General features: G+C 41.7%; 1 protein-coding gene across 2 annotated transcripts in view; it reads left to right on the forward strand.

Annotated features, from left to right (window-relative positions):
• MLLT3 (MLLT3 super elongation complex subunit) overlaps positions 1-22,211 on the forward strand; it is a 604,203-nt gene that overhangs the window by 561,162 nt on the left and 20,830 nt on the right. For both annotated transcript variants that reach the window (XM_033919532.1, XM_033919525.1), the window contains one exon: positions 8,669-8,765. In XM_033919532.1, the coding sequence (XP_033775423.1) occupies positions 8,669-8,765 (97 nt within the window). The remainder of the gene's footprint in view (positions 1-8,668; positions 8,766-22,211) is intronic.

The raw sequence follows: 22,211 nt of genomic DNA on the forward strand, positions 1-22,211 counted from the left end.
AACCCAATTGGCCTGGTGTTCCTCCAGGACAGGGTTGGGAACTACTGATCTAAAGTACGTATTCCTGCCTGCATCCAAGTTTCCAGAGGATTTTAGACTCGCCGATTTGTATCTTGGAGTTTAACCATAGAGACTGACACGTGGATTGTTGTATTGGAATAGGTGTTAAATTATTCATAAATTTTAGGGTATTCCAGGTGGCACAAAGAATACTATTGTCCTTGTATATTCTAAGTAACTTAACACTCAAGATAAGGCATAAACGCAATGGGGATAATAGATGAGTTTCTAATATCAGCCAGTCCGGGAGATGTTCCATGAGTTCAGGAAGGATCCAATACATACTCTGATACAGAATGAATGCTTGATGATATCTATAAAAATTTGGAAAATTTATCCCCCCTACCGATTATGATTTTTATAAAGATACTAAAGCTACTCTAGCAGTTTTACCCAGTCTAGCAGTTTTGTAATAATCCCATCTAATTTCTTATAAAATGAACTTTGAAAATAAACCGGTAACATACTCATTTGGTAGCAAACTACAGGTAAAATCTATGTATTTAAAAAGGAGGAAGAAAGTCCAAACGGCAACTGATGTGGTTAATGAGTGAGGTGAAGGAAACTATGAGAGCCAAAAGAGAATCCTTCAGAAAGGGAAGAAAGATCCGACTGAAAATAATTGTAAACTGCACAAGTCAAATGCAAGGCACTAATAAGGAAGTCGAAGAGTGACCTTGAAAAGAAGATTGCGCTGGAAGCAAAATCACAGTAAAAATTTTTTTAACTATATTAAAAGCAAGAAGCTGGAAAAAGAATATGTTGGATCACTAGTCGACTGAGGGATAAAAAGGACTCTCAGGGAAGACAAGACCATAGCAGAGAGATAAAATGAATTCTATGCTTCAGTCTTCACTGAGGAAATGTGGGGGAGTTACCGATGGCAGAAATGGTATTATAAGGACTAGAGCAGGAAAGAATTCTTGCTATTTTTGCAATACCGCTCTCAGAGACCTGTATTGTTTAAACACAGCAGTGTTTAAAACCACATTAACAGGTAAATGGTATCTTTCATTGAGCCGGTATTTTTCTATGCAAAATTACAATCATGCTGCTCGCTCTTATAAAGTGCTGGCCAGCGCCATTTTTGCATGTGTTAACAAAAACAAAGTTGCACATTTTCAAACATAAGACCCCTGAAGAAGCCCTTGAGTGTGGTGAAACGGGTCCCGTAGGGCGTTTAGCCATTATCTACAACAACCATTAACTACAAGCCAGCTTTTATATAAGTTAAGTGCAAAAACTTTTTTGATACACATTTTAAAGTTATTTATTATATTCAGCACTTTATAAGAGCGAGCAGCATGATTGTAGTTTTGCATAGAAAAATACCGGCTCAATGAAAGATACCATTTACCTGTTAATGTGGTTTTAAACACTGCTGTGTTTAAACAATACAGGTCTCTGAGAGCGGTATTGCAAAAATAGCAAGAATTCTTTCCTGCTCTAGTCCTTATTTTTGTTTGTTTGTCTTCATTTTTGCAAGAGGACTTTGCCTATCATAGTGGTTAAGAAATGGTATTATCCCAGGACAAGCGGCAGCATATTCTCACAGATGAAGTCTGGTACAAGCGGCAGCATATTCTCAAGGAGCCTGGTACAGACGGTCTAAAAGTGTAGTATCACTTTAACTCTTCAAAAGTCTCAAGGCAGCCTGTACCACTCATGCGCGAGTGGCTTCCTGCCCGACGTCTGCTCACAGTACCATCAGTTTTTAGTTTTCTGCAGAGCTAAGAAGATGTATATCGTTGGTGTCTCTCCAATTGCCCTATTGTTTTCCCCTTTTTTAATGCCTTCCCGTATCTATTTTCTTCATTAATTTTAATTTCTTTGATATTACTTTATTTTTTTTAAAAATTTTGTTAAAAATTTTTACTTTTTTGTTTTTTGGGCCTTCTGCCCTCCTTAAGCCAGCTTTCCAGCTAGCAGCATCGACTCTTTTTCAGTTGCAAATTTACTCAACCATCAGAGAAAAATTTGTTTCCTTTGATCTTGCATTGACAGTTTTTCCCTCGATGTCGATACATCTACTCCACCACCTAGACATACATTGCCTCTGGAGAGCCTTTCCTTTACCATGTTCATAAGGCAAATGGTTCAAGCCCTTTCTGTACATATGGAATCTAAACCAGAGCAAGAGCTTCACCTTTCGATTCACTTGACTTTGAGCAGCTCCCAAGTGAATGTTTAAGACTCCTAATCCATGACCTTATAAGGAACTATATGTTGAAAAATTGGGAGACTTCCCTGCATATACCAGTGGCTCCATCCAAATTTGATTCCCTTTATAGGGTGCAGTTATGTCCTGGCTTTAAAAGGCTACACGTGCAACATCAACCTCTTCTGATTGAATCTGTTTTGAAGTTGTCATCCAGATCATATGCAACTGCACCTCCAAGTACAGTCATAAGCTATTTCAAAATACAATTCTTACTAGCTGCATCCTTAACTATTCTTTCTATTTTAACAGTTCAATGCCATCTCATGTTGAACAATTTATTCCTGTAGACCAGCTTCCAGACTTTCAGCAAGCTTCACATGATCTCTTTGAGAGCAGGACATTTATGTTGAGATCATTCTTTGAGACTTTTGATGTCACTTCCAGAGTATCAGCCTTTACTATAGTAATGAAATGGCAAGCGTGGCTTCATAAATCAGGCTTGCAACTCGCTCTTCAGGACCACCTTGCGAATTCCCCTTGCATGAAGACAAACTTCAGTGATCACATTGAAAAAAAACTATACAGAAGATCACCAGACAAGGACACTGTAGGACCTCTCCCTCAGCCTCCAAGTTGTATGATCCTAAACAGCTAACTACATCATTTAAAAGGCATTGAGTTCAAAGAAGCGTGGGATGAACACAGAGGATCTAGAATCAGAAAATAATATTAAATATTGAACTAAGGCCAGTACTGGGCAGACTTGCACAGTCTGTGTCTGTATATGGCCGTTTGGGGAAGGATGGGCTGGGGAGGTGTAGATGGGCTGGAGTGAGCTTTGATGGAGACTTCAGCAGTTGGAGCCCAAGCACAGTACCAGGTAGAGCTTTGGATTCTTGCCCAGAAATAGTAAGAAGAAAAAATTTAAATTGAATCAGGTTGGGCAGACTGGATCTTTATCTGCCGTCATCTACTATGTTACTATGTTACATTCCTCTCTGGTTCCAAGGTGCCTTAAACTATACCGTTCCTTTGGGTTTTTGCAGCCCAAATGCATGACCTTGCATTTCTTAGCATTACATTTTAGCTGCCAAATTTCAGACCATTCTTCAAGCTTCTCTAGGTTCATGTTATTGCAGATTTTGGTATCATCCGCAAATAGGAAAATCTTGCATGACATCCCTTCAGCAATATCGCTTATAAAAATGTTAAAAGAAACAGACAAAAGAACAGAATCTTGAGGCACACCACTGGTAACATCCCTTTCCTCAGATTGATCTCCATTAACCACTACCCTCTGGCGTCTTCAGGTTTCAGGTTTATTAAAAATTTGATATACCGCCTTATTAAAAATTCAAAGTGGTTTTACATAATATAAAAACAGAATATAATAAAAAGTACATTAAAAACAAATTACAAACAATGCCATAGACAATCAAACGCACTGACGAACATAAACTTACCGATACAAGATGGAGATGGGCAGAAATACAATTTGTATGACGAGAAAGAGAGGGGAAGAGGGATCAAGACAAAAGGAAGGGGAACAAAATATAAAAAGTCTAGAATTATGTAAAATAAGCTTAAATGATTAGACGATGGCAAGGAACAGATTTCCATTACCGTTCTTAAAAAGACTATTATACACCATTTACATTTTTAGAGAGGGATTTTTGCCCCCAGCTAGAAGGACAAATAGTCATTTCTTAACTGTTTTTGTGTAATTCTTTCCAAATTCCATTGAATTGGAAAGAACAATAAAGGCAACATATGCATCTCTATGCCTTTACGAAATAGTCCTTAAGAAATCAGATGCACACATTTTACTTAGAGCTTTATTTAATGGTCCCTCAGTAAATGTGATTTCTTCCCAACCTGTATCCCCCACTCCAATACCTGTGCTCTTTCTACATCAGGGATGGGCAACTACTATCCTATATGCAGCACCCGGAGGTGATGTCGGTGGGAGACCTGACATGGTAGTAAGGAGAACATTGGGGTTGTTGCTTGCAGCGGTGAATGGCTGAAGGTGCGCAAAGGGGAGGCGTGCTTGGTGAGGGGAAGAGGAGGTGGGGTGCCGGCGCTCCCACCAACATAGCATCCAGGGCGGACTGCACCCCTTGCCCCCCCCTTACTACGCCACAGATTAGATTTAATCTATCTTATTTACGGTTATGGGGGAAGCCACTGCTTACCCTGGATCGGTAGCATGGAATGTTGCTACTATTTGGGTTTCTGCCAGGTACTTGTGACCTGGATTGGCCACTTTCGGAAACAGGATACTGGGCGTAATGGACCTTTGTTCTGTCCACGTACAGCAGATCTTATATGTTAAAGAATATATTAAAGCCACACAATTGCAGGATCTGCAGGGCAAGGAAGAGGCACTGTGAATCAATTTGGAAAGAGGAAATGGTGAATATATTTACATTGGTGTGATATACAGGCCTCCTTCAGAGATGGATGAAGTAGATAGAGATTTAATAGTAGATATTCAGAATATTTATAAAAAAAGAGGAAGTCTTGCTAATAGGTGATTTTAACATACCGGATGTTAATTGGGGTATCCCTATTGCAGGGTCTTCTAGAAGTATGGAGAATCTGGATTCTCTACAAGGAGAACTGTTCCAACAGTTGGTAATGGAACCCACATGGGATGGGGTCATAGTGGACTTAGTGCTTACAAATGGGAAAATTGTTTCTGATGTTACAGTGGGTGATCATCTGGCATCCAGTGATCACTGCATGATACAGTTTAATATTAAGATGGGTATAGAGAAGGCTCATTCAAAAGCAAAGGTTCTAGACTTTTAAAAATCTAACTGTGTTCGAATGGGGGTTTACGTAAAGGAATTATTGTCTGGATGGGAAAGTCTGGAAGGAGTGGAACTGCAGTGGGCTAAACTGAAAGGAGTGATTGTAAGGGTGACAGACCTTTATGTGAGGTAAGTAAGTAAAAGTAAGAGGAAAAGAAGGCCACTTTGGTTCTCAAAATTAGTAGCTGAGAAGGTAAGGAATAAGAGGTTAGCTTTCATAAACTACAAAAGATCACAGAAAGAGGAAGACAGCCCAAAATATCTGGAAAAGTTAAGAGAGGCTGGTCGTGTAGTCAGGAAAGCAAAGATGCAAATGGAAGAAAAAATACCTGACATGGTAAAATGGGGGAAAGAAGACATTTTTTAGATATATTACTGATAGGAAGAAGTACAAAAGTGTCATTGTGAGACTCAAAGGTGAAGGGGAGGAATGTGTAGAAGATGATAAAGAAAAGGCTGAATTGCTTAACAGATATTTCTGTTCTGTGTTCATGGCTGATGCTCTGGGAGCGAGACCACAGAAGACAAACGTGAATAGGAATGGAGGAGTAATAGACCCTGATCGATTTTCAGAGGGTTGTGTTCATGAGGAGCTAGCTAAAATAAAATTAGACAAAGCAATGGGGCTGGATGGTGTACATCCTAGGGTGCTGAAAGAGCTTAGGGAAGTTGTCTCTAGAGTCAGGAGTGGTTCTGGAGGACTGGCGAAGGGCAGATGTGGTCCCTCTCCACAAAAGTGGAAGTAAGGAAGAAATAGGGAATTACAGGCTGGTAAGTCTGACTTCTGTGGTAAGCAAATTAATGGAAATACTTTTAAAACAGAAAATGGTCAAGTTTCTGGAATACTGTGGATTACAGGACTGGAGGCAACATGGATTCACTAGAGGTAGTTCTTGTCAGACAAATCGGATCAATTTCTTTGACTGGGTGACCATAGAATTGGATACAGGATGTGCGTTAGATGTGTATTTAGATTTTAGCAAAACTTTTGACAGTTTTCCACACAGACATCTAATAAATAAACTGAGTGCCCTTGGGATGGGTCCCAAAGTGATGGGCTGGGTCAAGAACTGGTTGAGTGGAAGGCGACAGAGGGTAGTGATCAATGGAGATCGCTCTGAGGAAAGGGATGTTACCAGTGGTGTGCCTCAAGGTTCTGTTCTTTTCAACATTTTTATAAACGATATTGTTGAAGGGTTGTCGGGTAAGATTTGCCTCTTTCCAAATTCCTAAATTTACCATAGAGTAGACACGCCGGTGTGAATAACTTGAAGAAAGACCTAGCGAAGCTTGAAGAATGGTCTGAAATTTGGCAGCTAAAATTTAATGCTAAGAAATGCAAGGCCATGCATTTGGGTTGCAAAACCCCGAGGGAACAGTACAGATTAGGGAGTGAAGAGCTTATGTGCACGATGGAAGAGTGGGACTTGGGTATGATTGTATGTGATGATCTTAAGGTAGCCAAACAGGTTGAAAAGGTGATGGCAAAAGCTAAAAGGATGCTAGGTTACATAGGGAGAAGTATGGCTAGTAGGGAAAAGGAGGTATTGATGCCCCTGTATAAGACTTTGGTGATACCTCATTTAGAGTACTGTGTACAGTTCTCGAGGCCGCACCTTCAAAAAGATATAAAAAGGATGGAGCCTGTCCAGAGGAAGGCTACTACAGCGGTATGTGGTCATCATAAGGCGTATGGGGACAGACTTAAAGATCTCAATCTGTATACTTTGGAGGAAAGGCGGGAGAGGGGAGATATGATAAGAGACGTTTAAATACCTATGTAATGTAAATTTGCATGAGTCGAGTCTCTTTCATTTGAAAGGAAGCTCTAGAAAGAGAAGGCATAGGATGAAGTTAAGAGGTGATAGGCTCAGGAGTAATTTAAGAAAATACTTTTTTGCAGAAAGGGTGGTAGATGCATGGAACAGTCTCCCAGAAGAGCTGGTGGAGACGGAGACTGTATTTGAATTCAAAAGAGCCTGGGATATGCAAGTGGGATCTCTTGGAGAGAGAAAGAGATAATGGTTACTGCGGATGGGTAGACTAGATTGGCCATTTGGCCTTTATCTGCCATCATGTTTCTATGTTCTTATTCAATAAATGTTGCTGATATTTCAGTGCCAGAAAAAATTGTCAAAGAGTGCTGTTCTATAAACAGCGTTCCAGGTTGAGCATCGTTAATAGAATAGTGTGTAATGTCCATTTCTGAGGCAAAAAATAGGCACTGGTATGTAAGTGCCAGCACCCAATTCCAAGTCTTTCAAGTAGATAGATTTAATTACCCAGATGATAACACATACATGAATTCTCAATCCAACATCCGAGTTTCACGCCCTTTAATTTAGCTCAATTCTTATTCATAGAATTTGCTAAGACTCTGTAAATGTGTAAATATATACTTTTGTATGAGAAAAAAGGCCTCAGAAACACCTCCTCCGCCCTTGATAATGAGTTTATATCTGATGGGAATTGCGGTGTAATATATTCCTCAGTAGCCTTAGTTCATCTCTACTTTTTGTATGTATATTATTTATTATTTTTATAATTCATTTCAAATATTTTAACCATTCATCATAGGTATCAAAAATAAATATTTAATATATTTCAAACGATGAATTTTGTACTTAGCTTAAATTCATCTCGAATCTGATTTGACCTGGGAGCTGCATATCCAACATGTTTTGCAATGAACTTGCTTTTTCAAGGATCCTCCAGTGCTGCTATTGCCATCCGACTTTCCCCTAAGTTCTTAAGTAAGACACATGTGCTAATATTCTACAAAGAAAAATAGGTGCCTACTTTTTTTTTTTTTTTCAATAGGATAGGCTTACAATAGGTACTGAGTTAAAGAATTAGCCTCTTAATTTTGGTAGCACTTGTATACCCCAGGGTAATTTTAGAAACACTGAATTTCTGTAGTGGAATGCTCCTTTACCTACAGAAAAGCTGTAAAAAATGTTTGAAATTTCTTAAGTGTTTGCATATGGCTGGTTCATGGAAGAAACAACTTATGTATCTATCTATCGATCTACGAAGGGGTGCTGAAAAGTTCTCAGCCCAATCAACCAACTTTCTAAATTCTGAGCGTAATTTTGCCACTGTAGCTGAAAAGAGTGTTATCTTATTTTGTTAAGCGCCAATTTGAAGAAACAAAATTCTGGTTTTTGACATTGTTTCAGGTCATTGATTGAATCATATCCACATCATTCTCTTCTTGGCTGGTCTGAGAACTTTTCAGCACCCCCTCATATCTTTTGACTGAGCTGAAGAAAACTACCAACTTAAAAACAAACTACAGGGGTTTTATATATATACCCTTCCTTCCCTCCCTCCGTATTCTCCAGCTCAGTCACAGTGAGGACTGGGATCTAGCGCCAGCCACAGACCTTGAGGAACCCTGCAGTTTTGGTGTCTAAATTTGGCAATTAGGTGTCAGTATCCTATGACATCCTCACTCCCCCCTCCCCCCCCAGGCTATAAATACTGGGCTGGGAGTGGAGAGGATTGAGTAAAAGACCAAAACCAGAAATCAACTCCAAGCTTCGGCCTGGCCATGCACAACATTGTCACTGAGCCACTGGAACAAGTCTGTTTTTTAAATGTAATTACAAGCTGTTTCTTTTCTTCTCAGGGTAAGTCTGAGTGACGGGAGTGATAGTGAAAGCAGCTGTGCCTCATCACCCCTACGGAACGAACCACCATCTTTATTAAAAACCAACAACAACCAGGTAAGGGGACACCAGATATCTCAGGGCACTTTTGTTTGGGTTAACAGTACTTCACGTGACCACTTTCGCTTGTAACTTGCCATTGGCATTACAATTTAGAAAGCTGGCTAGCAAATGATGGTTTTCAAATGAGCACATTTTGCCATCTATTTTGTTAACATTTTATTTCTTCTTAATGTGTGCTTATATCCCTCATAGCTTATAGGCAGTGTAGAAAAGCAGCAGATGAGGAACTAGGCTCGTGGTGTTTTTCCACCTGTGAATGGATAACTCGGCTATTCTGAATGCACAGGGGCTAAGAAGGCAAATATTTGTATTTTCTTTAATAAACTACAAAAAAATGACACTAAGGGCTCCTTTTACGAAGACGCGTTAGGGCCTTAGCGTGCAGAGTAGCGCGTGCTAAAATGCCCCGCGCGCTAGCCGCTACTGCCTCCTCTTGAGCAGGCGGTAGTTTTTTGGCTAGCGTGCGCTAAAAACGCTAGCGCACCTTCGTAAAAGGAGCCCTAAGCTTTGCACAAGCACTAGAAAAGGATTTGCACCTGAAATTCTGAAACAACGCATAACGTATTTTAAATAGTGTTGCCAAATGTGCTTATTTATTTGTTGGATTCATTTTATATCTCATTCTCCCCAAGGAGCTCAGAACAGCTTACATAACGACAAATTATTACAGGTTAGCATACAGAACGGGCTATACAGTAGGTTAACGTACAAAATTTCTAGACAGAATGGTTACAATTTGCCATATTTATAATACAGTGTATTCATCCTAACTTGACATACATAGAGGATCTCAATTTAATTGACCAGGTTAACTTACATAGTAGACATTGCTTTTGTAATCATATGGGCATTATGAGGGAGGACTGGGTGAAGAGGTAAGCTTCTATTGCTTTCCTAAAATTTAGAAGTTCTTTGAGGGATCTGATCTTTTGGGGCAGTTGATTCAAGTAGCTTGGTATGAAATGGGAGTAGGATTGTCATTTGGCATTTTGGAGTTGGAGGGCATGACCAGGGGGTATTTTGAGACGTGTTTTCTCCTGAGAGCATAACGGCCTGTTCGGAATGTATGGAGGAAGCTTAGATAAGATGTACTCGGGTGCCATGTTGTACAAGGACTTGTATGCTAGTATCAAGCCATTAAAGATGCAGCTGGCCCTTCCCCTCACCTTGCTGGGCTCCCGATGCTGTTCTTCTTGGCCCCTTAAAGGGCTTAATTTGTTCTTCCATCATTTTGTCAAAATTACCTTCAGGCTCCAGATTTAAGACCAGCTTGCATCTTGAACCCCCAGAAGCTGAGGGCATATATCTTGGGAGGGGAGAGACTCGGGGAGGGGAACGTTGGAGCAGTGCAGAGCATTCAGCATGCCAGCCGGGGCTAAAATCCTCTTGCACAGTTTGTAAAGGTGGGGTTAATTATTTAAAATATTTAATTGATGACGATAACAAGTAATTAGTACTTTATAATTAGCTTAAATTAAAATAATTGGCCACTGCACCATATATTTAAATGCATAACTTATCCGTTGCTGCTAATTGATAAATGCTAGTACTGCCTTCGCCTTGTCCTGTTGCTGGCTCATTTATATACATAAAATCTGACCATGATTTTATGAGTATGAGTGCCGAAAAGCAAGAACAAGGCAAGCTGTTCTTTTACCACCCACCATGAACTCATGACACTTTTTAAATATTGTTTATAATCACCAGCCTTCTATGACAGACTAAGGGCCTGATTTGTAAGCTATTTTCCCATGGACAGAGTATAGGCAATTAATTAAGTGTGGGGTTTCCTGGATTTAAATTGGCTTCTGTTTCTGGCACTGTTGTAAATGCTAAGCTTGCAAAATTCCAGTGAAGGTCTTTGATATATCTGCTCGCAGAGGGGCTGCTGCTGATCTGACAATACAATGAAACACTTTGGGCTTTAATTTTTTTCTTTTTTTTAATTGAGGAAAGGTTATTTTTTAAGTATATAGAGAGTAAACCTGAGGCTCTGTTTAAATTACCAAGGCAAATGTACAGGATACAGGCTTCTTTTCTTTTTTTTTTTTTTGCAGCATGTAGCGATACTTGAAAGCAAAAAGGAACATTTCACTAACCTAATATCTAAGTTCCCATGTACTGTAGATCAAAGGCCATCTTCTTGCTGTCGAAAAATTTGTTCTCCTCCTCCCAAGGATCATCTCAGGACCAACAAACAAACTTAGTGAATCCCTCTCTACTTTCTTCTACGACAAGATATCAAAAATACGAGACACCCTAGACGTAGAGGCAAAAAGCTCTGCCGAACAGCCCAACATCTTCACAACAGGACAATCTAACAAAGAGAGAAACCCTAAACAGCTTCAAACCAGTTTCCATAGATGATCTGAAAAATTCAATAGATTCCTTAAGTCCCACAACTTTGATCTTAGACCCATGCCCATCCACAACACTTCTAGCTATCAACGAAATCTTCTTGTCCTCCATCCTACCCTTACTAAACGAGTCCCTAAAATCAGGCATAATACCACAATGTTGGAAATCTGCTGTAGTGAGACCAGTTCTAAAAAAAAATCCACCATGGACCCAGAAAATCCAAGCAGCTATAGACCAGTCTCAAATCTTCCTTTTATCTCAAAAATACTTGAAAAGATAGTACTCACACAGCTAAGAGGTTTCATAGAAACAAATGCCAGTCTCTCCATCTTCCAATCAGGATTTAGGAAACACCACAGGACAGAAACAGTACTACTAGACATGGAAGACGACTGCTGGAAAATTCTATATGAGGAAAAAGACGCATTATTGGTACTATTAGACCTAAGTGCCGTCTTTGACACTGTTGATCACTCGCCTCTTCTATTCAGACTACAATCTATTGGAATTAATGATGTCACACTAGCTTGGCTCTCTTCCTTCCTTAATGAAAGATCGCAGAGAGTACTATTAGGACACTCCCTATCTGAGCCAAAACCACTCCACTACAGAGTGCCCCAAGGTGCATTGTTATCTCCACTCCTCTTCAACCTCTATGTCAGACCAGTACTCAAAATCGCAGCAAAATACCAAATCAAAATCCACTCATTCGTAGACAATATACAGCTTTACCTTCTCTTAGGCCAACACCGAGACACACAAATCATAAAACTCCATAGCTGCCTAACTGAAATAAAGAACTGGATAACTGCAAATAAACTATAACTTAATGCTTCAAAGACCAAACTCCTCTAGATACCTGCACATACCCCCATCCATACTTTTACAGCTAAAGATAACGTCCGCAGTAGTGCTGCCCGATTCAGGAAAAAAAATTTTGATTCGATTCAGCCTATTGAATTGGTTTTTCGATTCAATTCAATTCGATTTTCCTGCCCAATTGGGTGTTTTGTTTTGTTTTTCAAACATCCTGGTGGGTTTATTTTATAGCCTCTTCACCCCCTTTGCCTTCTCCTAACCACACTGGTGCTGTGGTGTAAACAAAATAAACAAACAAACAAAAAAGACTTTTCCTTTCTCTGTTAAATCCTAGCTCACGTTTGCGGTCTAACACCAGCTCTGGCAGGATACACATTTCAAATCTGATATATTGTAATCACAAAACAGAAAATAAAATTAGTTTTTCTACCTTTTGTTGTCTGGTCATTATTCAAATCTTGTTGGCCTCAGGCTCTGGTTGTCTTTTGATAACTTGCTTGCCAGGGTCTCCTTTCTTTTTTCTCCGTGCTAACCATCCATCTGCCATCTCTGTCCTCCCCTTCCGTTTCTCTTCCCTCCCCCGGAGGTCTGGCATATTTTCTTTTTTTCATCTTCATTCCCAGATCCACCTTTTCTTAACTACCCTTTCATCCAGCATCTCTCCCTCTTTTCCTACCACCCCAGGGTCCACCATCTCTCCCTTTCTTTTCCCAACTACCCTGCTATCCAGTATCTCTATCCCCCACTCCACACCATCCCTTGTGTCCAACTTCTCTCCCTTTCTGTTCCTTCCCTCCCTGAATCCCATTGTCCATCATCTCTCTCCCTCTCCTCTATTTTTAAACCCATTATTTCTTCCGCCCCAAAGTCCGGCATATGCACATCTCTTTGAAACCCCCCTTCCCTCCCTCCATCCGTGTACTTCTACACCAGGGCCTCCCTCCCCTGAAGGTCTGCCCCCCCCCCCCTGAAGGCCTGCACCCCACCCCTGAAGGCCTGCCTGCCTGTCCCCTCTGAAGGCCTGCCCCCCTTGAAGGCCTGTCTTCCCCTTGAAGGCCTGCCTGCCTGTCCCCCTTGAAGTGTTGTCCCCCCTTGAAGGCTTATCCCCCCTTAAAGGCCTGTCTGTTGCCCCCTGAAGGCCTTCCTCACCCTGAAGGACTGCTCCCCCTCCCCTGGAAGGCCTGCGTGTTCCCCCTGGCCTCCGATTTCCCCCCCTGGCCTCCCTTCACCGTTTACTTTAAAGAAGCAGCCTGTAGACAAGATTGCGATGCTAGCGATCTTTGCAAACTACTTCAGAGCTGTTTCCTCTGCCCCGGTCCCGCCCCTTCTCTGACGTCAGAGGCAGGATCGCAGCGGAGAAAACAGCTCAGAAGCAGTTTGCAAAGATCGCTAGCATCGCAATCTTGTCTGCAGGCTGCTTCTTTAAGGTAAATGGTGCAGGGAGGCCAGGGGGGAAGCCGGACGCCAGCACTAACCGGCTGACTCTCCCCCCATGCCCTCTAAAGCAGGTTGTAACGCAACCGGTACCTGAGTCTCCGCTAGGCCCGTATTCCGTTCATGAAAACGCTTCCCTGGACGTGCTTCCCGTAAAGTAAGGAAGTCCTGCTGGATTACAATCACTCTCCACATATGAAACAAAAATGTAAAAGAGTCAGCTCACAGTTCAGATAATAATCAGTTTATTGTGGGTTGGAGTTGGGAGACTACTTTCATTCAGTCCTGACTCCCAAAGCTACAGTATAAGTCCACAAACAGAAAAATAGAGCTGACAAACCCTGTGCAGTTTCAGCTCTCACCTTCATGCAGGTAAGGGAGATAAATCCCTTGCATATACTATTGCCTTCAAAGGTTAGGCAATAAATCCCAAACTGCTGCTGTCTTAAATTCCGACAGTTATACAGCACTGCTGCTTGCCCTGCTTACAGCGCTGTGTCCAAGCCTTAAAGTCAAGCAGGCTTGGCCCCAATCAGTTTAAACTGCTGATGGGGGAGGGGAGTAAGTGAATCCACTAATTAAACTTTCTGAAATACAGAATGCCACAAATGGCCCCACAAACCCAACCAGTATGGACAGTGGATTCTCCCCAAAGATTACTTCCCTCGCTCACAACTTAACAGTCACAATCAAGGTAAACTTCATGTTTTTAGTGCCCTTTAAGTTTAGGAAAAAAAACCGTTTTTCCTTTCTTCCTGCTTCAACTCAGCAGGTCAGCACAAGTCCCAGTTAACTTTCAGTAACCCCCAGTCTCTGAGAAATATATCAACAGATAGATAATACTCCAAGCAACTACCTGGCCCTGCCACTTAACTCTCTTCCATCCGAATGTCTTCAGGCAGTCCATTAGTTGTTGAGCAGTCCATGGGCTCTGGTAGTGTTTGCTGGTTGGCCCAAGGGTCAGTATCAATCTCCTGCATCTCAACGTCCTGGGATCCAAGAGAGCAGCCAGGAGAGACCTCTTCCTGGGTTGTCCCAGGGTAGACTGTTTTTCTCTTTCTCAGAGCAGCTTCTAAAGAGCTGAGGTGAGCACGCCCTGCTCTCCCCGGGGGAGGAGCAGCCTGCACTATTTGCTTAGGTTTCCTGGGCTTCCTAATTATCTCCTTCAGCTGGAGGTGTCCAGGGGGAGGTGAATTCCTAGCTGGCTGTTCTAAGCTGTCTCTCTCACCTTCCTCTCCTCCCTGGAGATCCTTTGGTTCAGATTTAAAGGGGAATGTAGGAATTTCCCTTCTCCTGCCTACAACCCTATCTCCCTGGTTAGCCTTTTGTACAACCGGCCTAGCTTTACTAGTAACAAAACCTGGCACAAGATGAGCTTCAGGGCTAGGATTGTGACAAGGTGCAGCAGCGGCCGGCCAGCAAGAGCAGCGCTGCCACTCCTGCTTGAGGGGGGAGGGTCAGCCAAATCAGGAAGCCAATTTTTTTTTTGTTTTAAATCGATTCGAATCGATTCACCCGAAGTGAATCAGTGAACCGATTTGAATCGTGAATCAGGCAGCACTAGTCCGCAGCCTAGGAGTGATCCTGGACTCAAATCTATCACTCTCAAATCACGTATCAAACTTAGTGTCTTCATCCTACTACCACTGTCAACTGAAGTGCATCCGTCCTTACTTTTCAGAAACCGATTTTGCCCAACTACCGCATGCCTTTGTATTATTCCGCTAAAACTATTGCAACGCACTACTAGTGGGCTTACCCACAAAAACCCTCTCCCTCCTCCAAGGTGTACAAAGTGCAGCCATTCGTTTCCTGAAAAACCTAGCACTAACATCCATGCGTTGGTTACCTATCCAAAAACGCTGCGCCTTTAAAGCCTTGGTCCTAGCCTTCAAGACCTTCCACAAGCTGAGAGCAAACTACATGACATCAAAACTACAAATTTATGTCCCAAACAGATCACTGAGATCTCAAACAGAGAGACGGCTCACACTACCACCTGGTCGTTCACTCAAAACTGAAACAGCCCACAAACGCTCTTATTCACAGTTTATACCCAGATTCTGGCACATCATCCCCACATCCATTAGATTGCTAGACAATCAATGGAACTTCAGGAAGGCCATGAAAACCTTCCTCTTCACAAATCCAGATCCTTAATGTCCAACGCTACTCACGAACTCCATAATGACCGACGCTACTCACGGGACCTAAACTGCCAATCACCAATCATGTACTAGCTTACAACACTAAAACTTTAGTACAATTATGTTATGTTATGTTAGTACAGTGAATGCTGTCCTAAATCTATACTATGCCATGTAGTATCTTCTTCAAATGCTGCAAGTTCTTCTAAGCTATGTCTGCCAAAAATGTCTTTAAATAATTTTGTCCTTCTATTCTGTGAATGGGTACCTTTGTAACCCATTCTGGGCTCCTTTGGGAGGACAGGCTAGATATAAATGAATAAATAAATAAATATTTTCATCGTTAAAGTACAGAGCATACAGATCAGGCATTTTTTGTTGCATGTGTTTGGTAACCACCATCCTATGGGACCCCTGAGGAAGACATGTTGATCGAAACACAGACCATGTTGAGTCCCAAATTCTGTAAAAAGTGGTCCATCTGTATGCAACAATTTGTTAGTTCAAAATAAACTTTGCCTGTATCCTGTACATTTGTCTGCAGTACCTTTCTTTGTGCTTTGGTATACCGCATTTTTACTGCAGACTTGTTGGATTTTTTTCTCTTGTCTCTAAATTACCAGGGTATACAGGCAGCAGAATGAGGCAGAGGCTATTTGTTACACAGTCTGATGGGCTAATAAAGTTTCTTGGTTGAACTGTCATATGTTACAAAGAATTCTTCCTAGGACTTTTCAAGCATTCAGCTCCCATGCAAAATGTTTCTCAAATTTAATCAAAAACTTGCTATTATATTTGTTGACTTTGGCTATAAGAGACAGTGGCTGTTGAATATAAAATCAGCTTGCTAGATAAATTGCCAGGGCTCATTTTTCTTCTGTCAAATTTGAATTTATACTGAAAGCTAAGTATATTGTGCAGTGAACACAATAAAAAGGCATCCCTTTCAGTAAATTAAGTGGAAGATGATAGCCTGTCTTTTGTAACATTAGTGGCTAAACTCTACCAGGTCAGTACTCGGAGCCAGGACTGCCACATAAAGATAAAGAGATGCTTTATTTGCTTCACTTTAGGTTAGCCTACAAAATATGGCTGTTCTAAACTTAGACAAAAAATGTGTCCTCTTAATCTAAACTCCTCTTTATGCAGTTCTCTTGCAAAGCTATTTAATTGGATAGCAACTGGATGTTTTGGAATATTTTCATTTTAATTTAATTTGAAATACTTCGGGGTCCTTTTACTAAGTTGCGGTATAAAGGGGTCTTCGCATACCCTTACATGGGTGTTTCCTACACTCTAAGGACATTTTTTATATAGCAGTAAAATAGCTGATTTTCCTCTTTTTGTATTAATAGCCATTCACTAATGTTCTTATTATTACATGGTTATTAAAAAAAAAAAAAAAGACTGATAGCAACCTGTTTTGTAGGCAGTAAGGGCCCAATTCTGTAAATAATACCTAAAAATTTGTCACTGCCTAGTGCTGTGTTAAGCACGATTCTATAAAAGTTAGGCACACTTTATAGAATCACACTTAGTGCCACCTAAGCAGCCTTAGGCATCGTTAGACATCCTAACTTATAGACGCACCATATTTATGCCAGGGTTTTCTTGGCCTAAATACCTGTATTTAGGTTGGGCGCCTAAGTCCAAAACAAGCACCTATATACAAAACACCCTCCACGATCCAATCCTGATCACACCTACTTTGTGGTAGGTGCCTTGAAGTGGTAGGCACCTAATATCCAATTAAGTGCAATATATGTCAGTTATGAAGCGCTGATTGTCAATTATTGGCGCCGATTAAGTCTTATTAAGCAATTAAGTTAGGCTCCATTTATAGAATTTCCCCATAATCGCTCACGTGGGAAAATCTGACGGCATACCACAATTGTGATTTCTTGATATCTGTTACTGTCACCATTGAGGGCATTATCCAATTGCATGGAATTCTGCTACTATTTGGGTTTTTGTCAGGTTCTTGTGACTTGGATTGGCCTCCAAGAAGAAGGGATACTGTTATAAATAGATCATTGGTCTGACCCAGTAACGCTATCCTTATGTTGTTATGTTCTTAAAAGCAATATACTGTGACCCCTTGATGCAGTCATCTAGGCCCGGATTCTGCAAAGTGCGTCCCGATTTTAGGCAGCTTTAGGCATCCTACAGCTGTCTAATCAGCCAATCGGGATGCACGTTTTTAAAAAAATGCTCCCCAGGCAGGCCGCCTATATTGCAGGTGCTTCTGGGAGCCTAGGGAGTCCCGCAAGACTGCCTAAGCTCGCCTAAGGGCCTTAGGTGAACCTAGGCGGCCCTAAGCATCTCCCTAGTAGAGCGTGAGACGCTTACAATGTAGGCCAGCAAAATACTGGCTTGCATTGTAAGTAGACGCGGCTGCTATATTTATCGAGGCAAGGGATCTCCCTGCCGCGATAGATATAGCAGCCGCCTGTGTCCCCCCTCCCCCCCCCCCGACGATCGCCTGCAGGAGGGTGTCCAATGCCTCCTACCGGAGGATGCCCCCTGACACCCCCAATTGTCAGTAGGAGGGTACCCAACCCCTCCTGCTGGAGGATGCCCCCCTACGGACCCCCCCATGCAAACCCCCCTCCCCCATGGACCTCTCCCCCCCATCAACTAAACTGTAATTATTGGACGGACGGATTGGTCTTTCTACCCACCTCGTCGAAATGAGGCAGGCCGGCCCCTTTCCGGCTCATCCCCTCTAAGCCGAAGGCCTGATGGGCATCCTATAAAGAATCCGGGCCCTAGTGTCCAAACACAGATCTGTGTCGGGTCTTTGGATCCATTCATGGTTATTGTACACCTGCCTTATTGTTGAAAAGTTCATATACACAGCAGTTTTTATTCTACAGACTTTGTAAGATTTTCAGAGTAAAGATGTATGCTTTCATTTTGAAAATTATGCAAGGAAAAGTAGTTCTAATTGTGTACACATGCTAATTTGTTTGCATAATTTTTCTGAGTACGTGGCTTGGAAAAATACTCTCTTAGTGATTTATTGCTGTATTAGGCATTGTATTGATTATAATGTGCTTATTAACCTTGTGTTGTAAGACATGACCTAAGCTGAAATAACAACACAGCATATTAATGTACTCTAAACAGCTTGAGCCCTGTTCTCAGATCAGCGGAACAGGTAGATCCAGTCCTAAGTCTGATTCTCTTACAGACCTTGAACCCCAGCCAGAAATGGCTGGATAAATGTGAACTACAAATGCATGTCCTGGACTAAGAACAGATCAGTCTGTTCATTAGCTCTGGTTGAGGTGGAAGCTCCCGCCTTTGCCAGCCCCCTCAAAAATACCAGCCTGAGACAGAGATCGGCTATGGCAAATGAAATGAGGAAGGCCAGCCCAACCATTAGGCAAGACTAGGGGTCACCTAGAGCAGCAGCAAGGGGGAGGACAGCAAAGAACAGCTGCAGTAAATGCAAAACAATAGATCCTGATAGTCCTACAGCCTTTAAAAGAACCATCAGTTCATACTATTACCTGCAGGAAGGGTAGGCAGTTTTCAAAATGGTCCATTTAAAGCATGTTTTGAGAGGTTGAGGACAAGAGCAGATTTGGAACTTATGAATTTAATTGACTGGGGCATAAAGCTTGAGAGGTCACCAATTGTCTCTTGCTTATGTTTGACTTATTCTTGCTGTACCCCAGCTTGAGTGAATTCCTTCAAACAAGTGGTAAATCATACATTATAAATAAACAAGGGTACCCAGTACTACTTACACTGGAATTAGGAATTCCCTCGCCCCAGAATTTCAGTGCCTGATTTATGATTCAACAATTTTTATTGATTGACTGCACCATGAAATAATAACAAAACTTGCCAACCATAGTTTTACAGTATAACAAACTCCCCCAACCAACCCCCAAGCTCAAACAGACCAGGAAAATAATAATAATACCCCACCTAACCCTACATTTAAATTACACAAAAAACCTCCATTCCCACCTAGTTATCCCTCCCCTCAATACCCCACATCAACCCTCTCCCCTGAACTTACTGCCAAACTAGAAAACCCAAGCATACCCACAAGGCCAAATGATAACTCATTCAGCAATAAGCTACACTCTCTTGAGTGTAGCTGAGTTAAATAGGGCCCCCCAACCTTCAAATAGAAGCGCCTCCCCTTACATTTCCCATGAACATCCCGGGCCTCCCAACTGGCCAACTGATGTAGCAAGTTTCATTAGTGCCAATATGTAGGTGTACCTTTATTGCCCTGTATGTCCAAGAAGGAGCAGAGTCCATCAGAGAAGGGATGACGGAAGGAAAGGATAAACTCGAGTCCCTCTGGATAAAGATTCCTAGACAGAGCGGAGCAGACACAAAAATTGGCCTCTATTATTGACCCCCAGCACAAACGGAAGAAACAGGCACAGCAACGATAGAGGAAATCAACCATGAATGTAGAAAAGGTAATGTAACGATCATGGGAGACTTCAATTTTTCGGGGATAAACTGGAACCTAGGAACCTCAAACCGCGGCAGGGAAACAAAGTTCCTAGAAATAATAGGAGATTGCTTCCTGGAACAAATGGTGGGAGAACCGACAAGAGGAACTGCAACCTTGGACTTAGTCCTAAATGGCATAAATGGAAGTGGAAGTCACGGCCCCGCTAGGGACGGGCAATCACAACATGATTAATTTTAAGATTGGCATTGGGATGGGGAAATGAACCAAGACTCAAACCACAACCCTTAACTTCAGAAAGGGGAACTACGAAAGCATGAGAGCCATGGTTAAAAAGTGACTCAAGAAAAAGACAGCCGAAATCAAAACGGTCGACCAAGCATGGTTCCTACTAAAAAATACCATCACTGAAGTGCAGAATCTCTACATTCCGCTAATATCCAAAGGAAGGAAAAATAAGAACAAAGGAGAACCAGCTTGGTTAACTAATGGGGTGAAAGATGTGATAAGGGATAAGATATAAAAGGCATGCATAATTGTATAACTGAATGACTGGCAATCCCAAACCTCCCAACTTCCACCCCCCACCCCTCAATGTGTTCAGTTTGATTTTGGATTTCTTCCCAGCCCAGCAGAACTCCAAATAACACCAATTCAAAGTGCAAACTTCCCAAGCCAGTAGTTTCAGTGGGAGGGTTTGCAAAACATATAACCATTTAGGAAGGAAGTGCCTCCGATTTATCCAAATTGAGTTTCAAGCTGGCATAGTCCCCATATTCTTTAAAGACCTCTAAAAGATCTGCAAGCAAACCTAGTGTCCACTAAATTGACCAACAGGTTGTCCACGAAGGCCGCCAGCTTAAACCCAGTAGACCCACTGATATCCCCTTTATGGTTTGCATATTGTAAACGTCTCTTATCAGGGGGTCCTATGTTAATACAAATAGCAAGGGGGACAACAGGCAGCCTTGTCTAGTCCCTCTGTGTATGGGGAAACAATTCCAAATTCCTACCATTAACAAAGATCTTCACCTGAGGGGAGGCATATAAAGCCCTTATTGCCAACACAAAAAAATCCTCCAAAACCATATGCCTTCAAGGTAGCATACTGAAAATCCCATCGCACCCTGTCGAATACTTTATCAGCATCAAAACTGAGCAAAATAGATGAGACCTACAACCACTTCCTCTGTTCTAACAGAAGTATTTTCCTCAGATTCTTTGCTGCTGTTCTGCCCTACACAAAGCCCACTTATGCCTCATGAATTAATCTAAGGAGCACCTTTGTCATTCTATGTGCTAACACCTTAGCCAGCAGTTTGATCTCAACATTCAACAATGATATGAGAAGGTAGGAGGCCGGCAACATGGGATCTCTACCCGTCTTAGGCAGGACCAATATATGCACCAGATTCAAACCAGCTGGCATAGCCTCTGCATGAACCATGACGTTAAACATCCTTGTGAGAAGGTCCACAATTTCTTCTCCCATAAGTTTATAGAATTCTATATGAAATCCATCATCTCCCAGGGCTTTCAAAGACAGGCTTTGATGGCTAGCCCAGAGAAACATCTCCTTACTTATAGGAACATTAAAGTTAGCAACCTCCTCTGGTGTCAAATGGGGTTTAGAAATACCATTCAAATAAGCTTCCGCCTGGAGGCCCATCTCATCTGGAGCCTCATAAAAATGCTTATAGTACGAGGGTCATTTCATAAATAATGCACACTATTTTTTTTACTTTAATTTTTTTTTTTTCTAAGCATTTCTTTACAATCCTTCAATATAGTCTCCCTGCTTTGCAGTGACCGAGTCCCAACATCCGGGAAGCTTCATTATTTCATCCAAGACACCGTTTTTGTTCAGTTGCCAAATGGCTCAGGTTTCGGCAGAAAAAAGTTCTTTCAGAGATGCAAAATGATGTCCACGCGTAGGTTGTTTCAACTTTGGAAAAAGTTGAAATCTGGTGGACTCATGTCTGGACTGTAAGGAGCATGAGGTAACACCTCCCAGCCGTATTTGTGTAGTTTTTCAATAACGACATTCCCTATGTGTTATGAAGAATAAGTGGCCCAGCCAAGAGCAACTGAGGTTGGGTTTTGTGCATTTTCCTGTGCATTTTTTTGCAAAAAATCACAATACACTGCTATCACACTTCTTCCACATGGAACTTTGTCTGTAATGATGATTGATGCCTTCATGATCATATTAATAAACAAAAATCATCATTTGTTTGA

Source organism: Geotrypetes seraphini, chromosome 1 (assembly GCF_902459505.1).
Source record: "Geotrypetes seraphini chromosome 1, aGeoSer1.1, whole genome shotgun sequence".
Classification (NCBI taxonomy): domain Eukaryota; kingdom Metazoa; phylum Chordata; class Amphibia; order Gymnophiona; family Dermophiidae; genus Geotrypetes; species Geotrypetes seraphini.